This window comes from Lepidochelys olivacea (genome assembly GCF_965140295.1).
Source record: "Lepidochelys olivacea isolate rLepOli2 genome assembly, chromosome: 3".
Lineage (NCBI taxonomy): Eukaryota > Metazoa > Chordata > Testudines > Cheloniidae > Lepidochelys > Lepidochelys olivacea.
The window spans coordinates 154,791,739-154,804,871 of record NC_140413.1 but is presented as its reverse complement, the minus strand read 5'-3'; the positions used below and the strand labels follow the sequence as shown (position 1 = coordinate 154,804,871).

Genomic DNA, 13,133 nt, shown 5'->3' with positions numbered 1-13,133 from the left:
GGCTGAAAGGCTTGGTTGGCTTGAAGGGCGGGCAATGGGGCCTTTCACCTACAAACTGATGGTTCAAATTCAGTGTAAATTGGGAGTGACTGAAATAACTTTGTCATTACTGATCCCGAAGGCCACATGGTAGCCTATGTGAAATGAGCTGGTGGCCGACCATTAGTTCAGAGTGGCCAAGGACCACTGGTACTGTTGTTGGCAGGGTCGCCAGCAAGGCTGAGAAGCATATGGCTCCTGGAACCTGCACAACCCCGGGTTGCTGCAGACACATTGGCACCGTGGTGTGGGGGAAGTTGGTGCTGTCACTACCCGTACTGCACCTGCGCTGCGGAGAGAAGAGTTGTCTCCAAGGCTGTCATTGCGGTGCCTTTCCCAAAGGGGCCTGGATGGCTGAGGGGTTAGATAGGGAATGTTTCAGTGCTAGGTCATGGGTTTGAATCTGACTTGGATAGACAGATTCCAGGAGGTCAGTTCATGTGGCCCACTCCCTCCTTCTCCTGTGTGAGCAGATTGCTAACAAGGGTGCCCTATAGTGATGGATACACCTGCCCACTGGACAGAGACCACTCAGTGCCCATTAGTTAATGAGGACTTTCTGCCACTATGTGGGTGGATTCAAACCAGTGGTGAAAGACTCCATATCCCATTACTGATTCCTAAAGCCATCCTTACTCTGAACGTCTCAGTCCATGAGCAGATGATACTCTTACCTCCCAGTATTCTGGTACGTGGGCTCACCCCTGCCTGCCCTCACTGCCTTGTAGTTCCCTGCTAGAAAGGGAAAGCCAGACATTGTGTGTGCACTTAGGGGGGTTCAGGGAGCTGATGGGCTTCCTGGATTTCAGCTTCTCCCCCGTTTGTCAGTAGTTGCCATAGGACGACACAGGCAGCCATATGATCCTGTACAGCAGGATCAGATTGTGTATGAGAGAGGAGGGCAGGGGCAAGGCTAGTAGAAACCCACCTTGATTCTTTTTTGTTTTAATAAGAAACACTTCCTTCTGCTACACAGCGAGTGATCTCTCTTGAATCCCCCTTCCAAGGTTTATAGTGTGTGTGTGTGGGGGGGGGGAGACCTGTTATTCTGCCACTCCAGGACCCACAAAGTGGTTTGGGGGAGGGGGTGGCTCTCTGCCCCCTTCCATTTCCCTTTAAATGGAAGCCCTGCCCACTGAAATTGACACAGTCTTCCTTGACTGGCCAATGGGAGCCTTGGCTGGGTGTTCTGTTTGTTACAAGTTTCACATTGCTGGAAGACACAGAGACTGAGAGAGAGAAACAGAGAGTCAGTGTGTGTGTGAGGGAGCGTGGATGAGGGGGGGAAGAGAGCAAAGAGGGGCGCGACAGAGAAAGGCAGAGAGGGAGGATGCCTGTTTGGAGCAGCAGGCATCAGGGAGAGAGAGAGATGGCATATTAGACCATTACCATGAGCAGAGCCCAGGGCCTCTGCTAAACAGCTTTTTCATTTCTTAATAAAAACATATTCCACCAAATGTCTCCTGTCCCTTGCAGAGCCCTGCCAGCTGGTACCTTCACTCCTTCTGCAGCCTGTAGAAAGAAGGGAAGTTTCATTTTTTTTTAAGTGTTGAAAAGGGATTTTTTTTTTAAGTGAGGGCCAAAAGACAGAGCGTGGTGGAGGAGGAAGGGGAGGGGCAGTGCAGAAATCAGGGTAGCTGAAGCTTGGCCGCCTTTAGGAGGTCTGTGTACCTGGGGGGGTGCTTGAATGCAAGCTATTCTGAGTGCCTCCAAGCAAAGCTGCAGCAGCAACAGCTCAGCAGATGTAGATGTGTGCGGGTGTGCATGCTTAACCCTTTCTTCGCTCCCTGGATTTATACCATGCTGAAGATCCTAACCAAAAAGCTCAGGGACCAGAGTTTGAATGAGATCCAGCCTTTCCAGCTAAAGGTAAGAAAAGCTCCCAGCATGTCTTTTTTTTTTTTTGGCATGCTGCAGCTAATTAATAATAGGGATAATAAAGCTATTAACTTTCAGCATTCTGTGCACTGGGTCAGTTGCCTTTCACACTGCTCAGAGTGCCAGGCAGGGTTGGAATTGGCCTGTACTGCATTAACGTTATTAAGACCCATTCCTTTGAAGGCAGGCCTGCCTTTTTGCCAAGGCAGGATATAATATAGAAGGGGTGTGTGGTGGAGAAACATATATATTGGTCTTTTAGCCTAGTAATATTTTTAATAAGGTGCATGTCTGAGTGCTGAGAGAGTTGCCTAGCAGAGGTACGTGTATCTGTATCACACCTCTTTGATGTTGCAGTAGCACCTAGAGAGCTCAGCCAGGTTGGAGCCCCATTGTGGTAGGCACTGTGGAAACATAACTAGCTCTGAGCTCCATTCGCTTCAGTATGTTTGCAATTCTCTTTCTCCTGGATCTGAAGGCCAGAATCAGACCTGGATTTTGCAGCCTGGCTCACTTCACTGACCTAAGGCTTTCTGAACCTTGCTTATATCCTTGTTTAGTTTGTACAGGAAAGCTAGGGACTGAAAACTCAGGACAATGTATATCCAACCCCCTCTGCAAAAGGCAAGGAGGAATTTATCAACCATATGCTGTAAAATAAAAATGGAGCCATGGTGAGAAGAATACAAAAAGTGCCGGGTTCTGGTTCAGGACACTGGGGGTGAATCTGGAGTAATCCTGCTGAAATCAGTGGAGTTTCACTGGATTTGCATTGGTGTAGGTGAGAGCAGAATCTGGCCGCAAATCAAAGAAAGAACCAGGGAAAAGTAGCAGCCTTTATTGCCTGGTTTGGGGGGGGAGGGCGCTATGCCCCAGTCTCCAGTGGAGTCTTTTGTATGCATTACACAGGGGAAGATTGTAGTATGCATCTGTGCTACTGCATAGTTGCTCTGGCTAGATTGGTGGCAACTTTATGAGAAATGGGGCTGATATTTCCTCCACGTTCTTGTCCCGTTCACTTCTTCCAGTTTGGATTGTGGATTCTGTTGTTTTTGAGGTGTGGGGGGGAGAGGGAGTTGTTAGGAGGCAATAGGGACATTTAGATTGTGGCGGATTGATCCCATGCTGGACACGCTTTGTGCGTGGGCAGTGTGCAGGACTATTTCTTTGGGCCTTGTGTGGCGGTAGCCACCTTTTGTTTTAATTTTCTTTCTCTCTTTCTGAAACTTGAATTCCAAAACCTGCAGGGTTTCTGGGGCTGCAGGTGAGACGTTGAGAACCAAGAGGGCCCCATAGGCTTTCAGGATGCACATATGTGTTCACAGAAACTGGTGCTATAGGGTATCAGCAGCCATTTTATTCACACAAGCGCCAAGGTTCTGCGGCGCAAACAAGCAACTTGCATTTTTGAAGGCCTATTGATACGGCCTTTAAATCTCAGTGTCTCCAAAGCCTGACACTTAGGCCTGTGCAAGTGGCATTGCAACCTGCCGGAGTTGCTAGTACAATGACTGGCACAAATGTGCGTGGGCACGAAGCCAGATTTTCCACACTCTGGACTCAACGTGCCTTAATGGCCACTGGGGACAATGTGGAGCTGAACCACTGTGGGGAGCTCTGGCTGGGATTTTACCTCAGGCCAGCATCCCTTCCCCACTGTTTCATGGAGTACACAATACTATCCTTTGTGTGTCTGGATAGATCTTCTAGCGGCTATTGACTTGGGAAAGGTACCACTGGGGACACGTGGAGTCCCTGTGGTTTGGAGAGTTGTGCCTGGTGTCTGAGGCCTGCCCCAACCCCACACCCGCTCCTGTACACATGCTGGGAGCAGCTGGTCGCAAATGGGCCCTCTGAGCTCCCCATTCTCAGAGCACACGTCAGCATCTCCTCAGCTTCCTGATGTGCACATTTTGCTGCGTGCGTGACGCATGTATTATTGGGTTACAATTACTCACCCAAGGCTGTTTCGAAAGTCTAAGGGGCCAGTCCTGCTGGCAGTGAAGTTAGTGGGAGTTTTGCCATGAATGGCAGTAATATCAGGTCCCTGGTTGTCAGACTAAGGATGAGTGAATCACTTCGGATAAAATAAGATCTGACCTCCAGCCAAAACCCAAACCAAGCAATTTCTGAGCTTTAAAAAAATATATATATATATATCTGGTTAGCTGATTCCACGCACATTGTCCTGCGCTTCTGCACTTCACATGCTTGCTGGAAGTTCCTAATACCATGGAACGGACTGTTCTTACATTTCTAGCGCTACTGGAAGCAGGTAGTATTGAAATCTTGCAACTCACACCATTCTTCAGTGGATTTCCAGCCCAATTTTGCAGACTCGAGAAGTTTGGAACGATTTTTAGATTGGCACTCAAACTTTTGGATGTTTCTCAGAGTAGAGCCCCTGAACATTTTGTGGATCTAACTAATGGTACGGAATGTAATAAATGGGCTTAGTGTGTCTGGTCATGTTGCTTTAGTGGCTGGCTTCGTTGAGAATAAGAACCTGCTACCGTAGCAGCTGATGGAATTACTACTCTGGCGCTGCTTGTGCTGTCAGTGCTGGCGGCTCTGGGTTTTATTCCTACTAAAGATGCTGTCTTTATGCAAGTGGCCATTCCTTCCTTACACTGAGCTGTCCCATACAGCTTCACCTGTTGCCTTTGTCATGTGACCATATTTGCTAGCGAGGAGGCCCAACTTGAAACGTGAAATACAAAACCCTCAAAACCTCGATGGAGTGTTAGAAATCTAGAGGCAAAGCCAGATCTGAATTTTACAGTGTGGGACCCATCTTCTGTTACAACTGTCAGCTGTAGAACAGACTCTGTAGGGGCGGGGAGGGTGTCTAGAGGAATGAGAAAGGGAGTTTAAATTTGTGAGCAGCATTCTGTTGAAATTTTCCAAGTGAGGGAGTAAGAGAGAACCATACCTCTCCAAGAGTCCTGCTTTTTAGCTGGACCTCAACGAGGTCTCCAGAATTGAACCCCTGAAGCAGGTAGTTAGATATCCAAATGAGTGCAGTTATTTGTACCCCAACATGACACACTGGCAAATGATCCCCAGTTCTTTGCTAACAAGTGTCGTTTCAGACCTGACAAACTCAGTACATCAAGTACATTGCTTACAGGGTATTTATCCATAAAGAGTAACATGTAAGGTCTCTGTTGAAAGCTTGCAACTTAGTGATATTCATAATCATAGTGTTACGTGTGTACATGTGGTATGTAAGGAATAATGTAGTTATATGGAAGTTTATGCCCTTGTAGTCTTAAGGTTAAAAGGATTACAAAGGGAACGATATTACTTGGTGTCAGCCTGTTCATGAAGGAGGAAGTTGCCGCTTCTCCCTAGTTAGCTGGTGAGGTAATTCCAGGCTCAGTTGTCTACCATTGCCCCATCCCAGAACAGTCAATGGAAAAACATCAGACAACTGCAAACAGGCAAAGCCACTTGGAGGTAAAAAAGGACCATTACAACAGAAAAGGGGATTGCTCTGCCTATGAATAGAGACAAATGAATGTTTCAGTATAACACAGAGGGAAGAGAGGCACTCTGGATCCATTCACTGAGGAGACATCTTGTTGAACAGGGGTGTTTTCGTGTACGTTTGGATCCTGGTCCCTGTGAAACCAGCCAGCTCTGCAACAGACTGAACTTTGGGGGGAAAGCCTTGTGTATTAGATAGGAAAGGTAACTATTAATATGTATAGGCCCTAGTTTGTTTTCTGATTTTGTTTTGTGTTCATTTGTTTCCATCACTCTCTCTTGTTTCTAGGGGAATTGCTATTCTTTCTTAAATAAACCTTCCTTTGTTTCGTTACAAGTGCTGTATATTATTACGAGTGGTGGTTTAAGGGAAACCTAGTAAACTGAGGCACAGAGGATCTGGGATTTCTGTGAGTAGCTGGTGTCAGGGGTTGGGAGTCACAGGGAAATGATTCAAAGGGACATGGCGACTGGGGTGCACTTCTTGGTAATCTGCAGGGCAAAGGCAGGGCTGGCTTAGCCCAGAGGAGAGTGTTCGAATGGTTAATAAGCTGGTGGTATTAGGGAGCTAATACCCAGTGACCACGGGTAAGGGTAAGCCTCCCACTCTCTAGAAGCAGAAGATGATAAGGTGACTCACAGTCCTGGGTATGCAGAGAACCATCACACCCCAGTTTTGGGCTCACTGCATTGGAGATCATTTCTGGAAAAACTAGACCTAACCACAGAAGGCCAGTTTTCAAAAATATGCCATGAAGTTGTACCTAGGTACATGGGATAAATAAGATGCAGGTAACCGAGTGTGCAAAAATACACAGCGATAGGAGCAAAATGGCTAATTGTGTCCAAATGAGTTTGCATGTGCAGCCGTAGCACTCTTTTTATTCACACAAATCACACAGATGCATTTTTTCCGTCCACAATTAACTGTTGGCACCACTGCATGCATGTAGTTGGTGCAATTTACGAGTCTAGTTTTTAAGCCTAGATTTCAAGCTCTTTGGGGCAGGGACTGTGTGTTCATTGTGTGTCTATACAATGCCTGTCAAATGAGGGCCTTGAGTGGTGCGCCTACTTGCTACTGCAATGCAAATAATCAGTGACAGGTTGAAATACCTAGCCCAAGGGGCACAAAATTCATAGCGTTGATGCATCCATCACAGGTTCTAGCCAATCACTTTTTGTTGACACCATGACAACAGTGAATAACTTTATTGACAACACAGTAATTGTTGAATTACTGTAACATCAACACATTTATTATTTTAATCCAGAATATTATTGAAATGACTCTGTATCTGGAATACTAATTCTGTTCTGGTGTGAAGCACTGTTTTCTGGGTAGGGGAACGAGAAGGGTGTCTACTTTTTAGCCCATGAAAGGCAGGCAAATGCTGCTCTCATCTGAGTTTCATTGTAACAGAGAACAGCCTCTCATGACTGCTCAGTGCATAGAGCAATATGGTCTAGTCCAGGGGTGGGCAAACTTTTTGGCCTGAGGGCCGCATCGAATTTCTGAAATTGTATTCAAGGGCTGGTTAGGGGAGGCTGTGCCTCCCCAAACAGCCAGGTGTGGCCCAGCCCCCCGCCCACTATCTGACCCCTCCTGCTTCTAGCCCTCTGATGGCCCCTCGGCGAACTCTGCACCATCCACCCTCCCCTGTTCTCTGTCCCCTGACCACCCCCGGACCTCCTGCACCATCCAACCCCCCTCTTCTTCCTGACTGTGCCCCCCCAGGACCCCTGCCTCATCCAACCACCCCTTCTCCCTGACTGTCCCTGAACACCCCGCCCCTAACTGCCCCCCACTGCCCCATCCAACCCCTCCTCTCATTCCCGACTGTCCCCCCCGGGACCCCTGCTCCCATTCAACCCCCCTGTTCCCCACCCTCTGACCACCCTGGCCCCTATCCACATCCTCGACCCCTGATCATCCACTGAACTCCCCTGCCTTCTATCCAACCTCCCCCTCACCCCCCGCACCGCTCCCTGCCCCCTTACCGTGCTGCCTGGAGCACTGGTGGCTGGCAGTGCGGCTGCACCAGGACAGGCAGCCACGCCGTGCAGCACAGAGCACCGGGTCAGGCTGGGCTCTGCAGCTGAGCTGCCTCAGGAGCTTGCAGCCCTGCCGCCCAGAGCATTGTGCCGGCGGAGCAATAAGCTGAGGCTGCGGGGGACGGAGGAACAGCAGGGGAGGGGCCGGGGGTGAGCCTCCTGGGCCAGGAGCTCAGGGGCTTGGCAGGAGGGTCCTGCGGGCCAGATGTGGCCCACAGGCCGTAGTTTGCCCACCTCTGGTCTAATCAATAGAGAAGTCTCCTCATCAGCCCCCTCACTCCTTCAATTATTTCCCCCGGTGTCTGCCTCCAGAATCATCTACGGGATTCTGCCGTGACCCTCTGGGCTTTCGATGGGTCCTGACAAGAAGCCATGGACGGATTTTGAGCCCTGGATGAAAAAGGTGAACCACTGGTCGAGTGGGCTAAACATGGGACTGGCAGACAGGGACTTCTGACCCTGCTCTGACTCATTACTCTGTATTGCCATGGGCACGCCACTTAACCGCTCTAGCCATTTACCAGGTCTGAATTTGGCCCCTCTCTCTCTCTGTTTCCCCATTTGTAAGATGAGGAAAATAGTATTTACCATCTAGCTCATTACTAATGCTGAATGGGTTCCCTTACAAAGCACTGCATAAGTGCTCATGATTATTATTCGTCAGGGCAGAGTATTGGCTTTCTGATTTTTCTGCTGCTGCTGCAGTTGTGTGCTCCATCTATCCACTGGCCTCCTACCAGATTGCTCATTCAGCTGATGAAAGTCTTGCTCAATGGAATTTATTTTCATCCCTGTCTCCTTAGGAGGCTATTTCCCCCATCCCTTTCTGCTTGCTGCTCATGCCTGTTTAGTTCTTCCCATCACAAAGAATTCATTCCCTTAAGATCGTCAGGCTCCGTTTAAAAATCTGAACTGAAGACATTTTCCTTTCCTCATCACTGTTCGCGGCTTTATGCTATTTTGGTTAGTTTCAATCTTATGTAGCATTTTTGGGGAGTCGAGCAATAACTAAGGACCCAATTTAGCAAGGTACTTTTAAGCAATGTGCCTAATTTTAAGCATGTAAGTACACCTACTGATTTAAAATGAACTGTTAATGTGCTTAAAGTTAAGCATATACTTAAATACCTAGTGGAACTGGGGCCTAAAATTACACCAGCAGGTTAAAATGAGATCCTTAGTTGATCCATATTACAGTATTGCCAACCCACAGCCATTCAAAATCATGACTCAGGAGGTTGCCAAAAGACATGAAATTGGCTTAAAAATCATGAGACCTTGAACAAATTTGGGGGTGCTTATGGGTTTTGAACTTTTAGGACTCACATTTGCCAGCTTTTCTCCTCAGTCACGAGGGCTAGAAACTTAAATAAACAAAAAACCTGAAAGCTGAGATTTTCATATAATCTCTTGACTTCAGAAACTGGGGATTTAAGAAAAATATCACACAGTGTGAGCCTTGTGTAACTAGAAGTGAGAAGCCAGTGAAATGACACTGATTTATATCTGATAAAGATCTAACCTGTAGTTTTAAAAAAGAAATGTCCTTAGCTGTGGGTCAAGAAGGGACCTCAGGGTTTGTCCCTATATTTACTAATCCTTGAGTTTATTGAATCTAAAAATTAAAAAAATCCTAATATACTTTACCTTCATTGTAACACTATTCATTTACTTTTTGAATTTCAGTGAAAATAGTTTGGTCCACTTGCTCTGGTTTATGGTCCATTTTGAGCTGGGTTCCCTTCCCGGATCCCAGGCAGCAGCAAACATGCACAGAAGTGTGTCTAAAATGCACCACAAGCATTCAAGGTGCTACCCAAAGCCCTCTATCTGGGTGTGGCTTTGCACATTTGGCCCTTGTCGCTGGTCCAAGCGACCTTCCTAGTTCCTCCTTATTTTTTTCCCCCCATCCTTAAAAGTCCCAGAGCAAGTTTGGCATCTCTGTCCTTTTCAGGCTGGAGTGGGTTCGTCTGAGTGATGATTTCTCTTATCTGTGTTGGAGGTCATAGCTTGCAGTTGCGTACATGGGCATGAGGTAGAAGAGGAGACCTTTGAATGGGGAATTTCCTCTCTCGATATGAGAGTGTCAGCCTGCCAGCCAGATACAGCAATTTGGTGGGAAAGCGTCTGCAGTTGAGCTGGGGGGAAAAGAAATCCTCCTTTGCCCTTTCACCTATTACATATGAAACAACGTGTTTGTTCCAGACGTTTGTCTAAAGTCAGATTTGTTATTTGGAGGAGATAAACAAGACAGTGAGGCAACTAAGAATTAATATTGCTGTTGGCACCATGGCCAGTGGCTTTTAGGGAGCTGTGCTGCTGCCAGATGTGTGCGTGCGAGGGTGAGGGGGAGCCCAGCTGACAGACCGAGAGATCAACACCTTCTGTGTATATAGTTTTGGGTAACAGAGGCCACTTCAGCTGGTTCGGATTGGACAGTTCTCTCTTGGGAAACCTGTCGGTGACATTCCTCCATCAGCCTGCAGGGGTCACTGTAGAGCAATGCAGCTCCCTCCCACTCTTTTTGCCTCCTCTCATCCAGAGACTGAGCAATTTTTTTTCCGGTGCCACAGCTTTCCCTGCCCTCCGCTAGCCTGAGTGAGCGAGAAGACGAGCACAGGGCTCCAGCTCAATGCACAGTGTATTGCATTGGCCACCAGGTTGGCTAGCTGGGTTGCTACTCATCTTGAATTGCGTGAGTCTAACCTGCAAGGGTAAAAGCAATCCCAGTTTCTGTTTGGGGCATCACTGGATTGCCGTGTAACACAATCATGCAGAGGCTCAGGTGTGCTGGCCTGTTACCACTGGACCGGATCATGTGTGTGATGGGGAGGAAGCCCTGCCGCCTGGTTCTTGTGCTGCAAGATCAAATTCTCCAAAACGGGAGGACCTGGGGAAAATCTGCTGCCTGGTTCGAAAGGATCCAAAGCACTCAGGGTCACCCCACATTTCTGGGTGGTCCTGATTTCTGCCAGCAGCATCTCCCGTGATCTGAGATTGTGGGCACCAGAACTGCTAACAAGCTCTGAGATTTACTGAGGAGACATTTGAGCAGGTGAAGCCAAGGTCTGACCCTGAGCGGCAAGGTCCTTCGCTCTTGGCTCCCTTGGCGGTGAAACGCATGCAATGTGCATGACGTACATCCCGAGGGGATGGGGCACTTTGATCCACTGGCCCCGAAAGGGTTAAACTGGGATTTATCTGGGTTGCCTGAAACATCTGTGCTGCCCCTTACAACGCATTTCCATTGGGAGGCATGTGCATTTAAAGTCCTACGGCTTCCTCAGCTTCCTCTCTGACCTTGGATGGATCTGGGGATGGGACCGCTGTAGGCAGCACCCATCCCCCCACCCCACCCGTAGCTGCACGAGCTGCGGACACTATTGTGAATAGGTATCACTCCCTCCCAATCTTCACTTCCCTTTCCCTTCTCCCTAACTTATTCCCTCTGCTAAGTGCGTGCGGCAACTTTCTGCAAGTTCCTTCCTCCACTAACCCCCTCCCCGCCCGGCCCTGTGCCCTCCTGTGCTGCTCCCAGAAATCTTTTGACCACATCAGCAAAGCCATGAGCTTTGAGACCCAAAAGTGGAGAGAGACTTACTGTGCGGCAGTGTCATGTGTGGTTAACTGCTGACCAAGGTGAGGCTGTGGCAGGGGTGTTTGCTCCAGGCTGGATTCGGGGTGTGTGTGTCTTCTTATGGAAGAAGCTTGTTGGAGGCCAGATACTTGTCTTGGAGGGTGAGATGTGGGATGGGATGTTTGACTGAAAAAGGCAAGACTAGAATCAGGGAATCACACAATTTTCCTCCTCCTCACAATAAATTGCTAGACTCTACCGGCCCTTTAGGCTAACAACGTATGATTGGTTTGAGGAGACAACGCCCCTGCCCCTCACCGCCTGCAAATTCACTAGTTACCTCTGCGGTTGGGCGTTCCAAGGCATAGGAACCCTACAGTACTGGACCCATACCTTTCTGCTGTCTGGCAGGAAGGGCAGGCCTTGTCTTTGCCGGCAGGACCTCGGTGGTATTCAGCGGCATTCACCCTGCACAGCAGAAAATGCCCAGCAGGCCAGGAGGAATTTGAAGGCTTTATGGCTCCAGGGTGGCTGTACTTTTCACCCCGTGCTCCGTCTCGCCGTGGGCCCCCTTCTAAGTGCCCGACCCAGCGCCTGCCCATCTCTTAAGGCGGAATGCAGCTCTTGTGGACACTTCTCCTCCTCTTCGCGATCATGCTGACTGCCTCCTCCCATTCATGAGCCTGTAACATCTCAGTGGAAACTACAGCCACCGCTTACCTGTAAAAAGAATACTGGGAACATATTTAGCAAATTGTAACAGTCTCTCAATTCAGCCTCGCAGTGGGGAAGGAAGCGAGCCAGCACCAGGGGCCCAGTCTGTCTGTGGGGTTTGTAGGATGCCTATCACTGTAAAGTCTGCTGGAGGCACCGCAGTATGGTTGGGCAAACCATTTTGAATGAAGTGAGAGCTGATCCGAGCCCCTTATCTGAAATCCAAGGGGGGAGGGGGCAGGAATGAGTTCTCCCTAGCTATGTAATCAGCAACAGGGCTGGGGCTTTTGTCTCTCTCCGACAGGTTTGTCTTTGCCCACTGCAACCACTGAGACTAGCTCAGTTAAGTCTCTCTACAGGGCACGCATGATCTGGGCCTTCATTTAGTAGTAGATGAGGTGCTTTCTGGAGAGTCAGGGCTGAGCTAAGCCCGTGCAGCAAGGAGCTCTGTATTCTGAAGCACAGCGGTAACTATCCTAGGAAGCCAGCGTTTGAGAAGTGGCCTGCTTTCCTAGGTGTGTCCGGGGTGAGACCAGCTGCCTCAGACACTTAATGTCACCAGTTTGGATGGAACAAGCTGCTGCTTGAGGAAAGGCAGGAGTTTTCCAGCTTGAAGGGGGAGAGTGAATGAGCGAGATTGAGGATGATTTGCAGTTAATCCCCTGCCCTTCCAGCCACGATGATGGTTTGTTTCATAAATGTATTTACACAGCTCCAGCTTCCCCCTGAGATGATATGTGCGTCATGGGGAGTCCTGGAAACAGCAGGAGCAGATCTCTGATTCAGCACACGTGTGCGTCGTGCAGTCGCATACGTTCCCAGCCTCTCTGTCCTGAACGCAGTCATGCATGCTCAGCAATGTTGTCACACGCACGTTTGCGCGCAGAGATGAATGTTGCTAGCACCGAGAGGCGAACACAACCACTCGTTCAAACACTTGCATGGATGCACCAAAGCACATACCTTTGCTCTCACTCCCTGGTGCTCCCGTGCACAGACAACAGCCACACATCTATACTTGCACCCAGACATGCTTCCAGATATACTGGCTTGCATTGTCTCACATGTGCGCCGATGAACTGCCATTCACATGTAAGCAGAGTCAGGATGAGCTCTACCCTGACATCTGGTGGCGAGTCATGGTGGGTTGTGGAAAAGAACTTCAGGGGCTGGTCTCATTTGCATAGGCACACCCACCCTGCCTAGATGGTCACTTTGGCTGCTGTAGGAGCCCCAGTTTCTCTGTTATTGGGGCAGGAATAAACTGTTATTATCCTGATTATGTGAATCAAGGACAGTGGAACTGTACTTGGCCTTTTGTTATGATGGAGGGACTCACCATCAACTAAGCAGCACTCACTAGACAAGGGTCATGGGTTCC

General features: G+C 48.8%; 1 protein-coding gene across 2 annotated transcripts in view; it reads left to right on the top strand.

Annotated features, from left to right (window-relative positions):
- Nucleotides 1–1,266: 1,266 nt before the first annotated feature.
- Nucleotides 1,267–13,133, top strand: part of LOC311518295 (uncharacterized protein) — a 75,084-nt gene continuing 63,217 nt past the window's right edge. For both annotated transcript variants that reach the window (XM_084623975.1, XM_084623974.1), the window contains exon 1: nucleotides 1,267–1,908. In XM_084623975.1, the coding sequence (XP_084480101.1) occupies nucleotides 1,804–1,908 (105 nt within the window). In that variant the 5' untranslated portion in view covers nucleotides 1,267–1,803. The remainder of the gene's footprint in view (nucleotides 1,909–13,133) is intronic.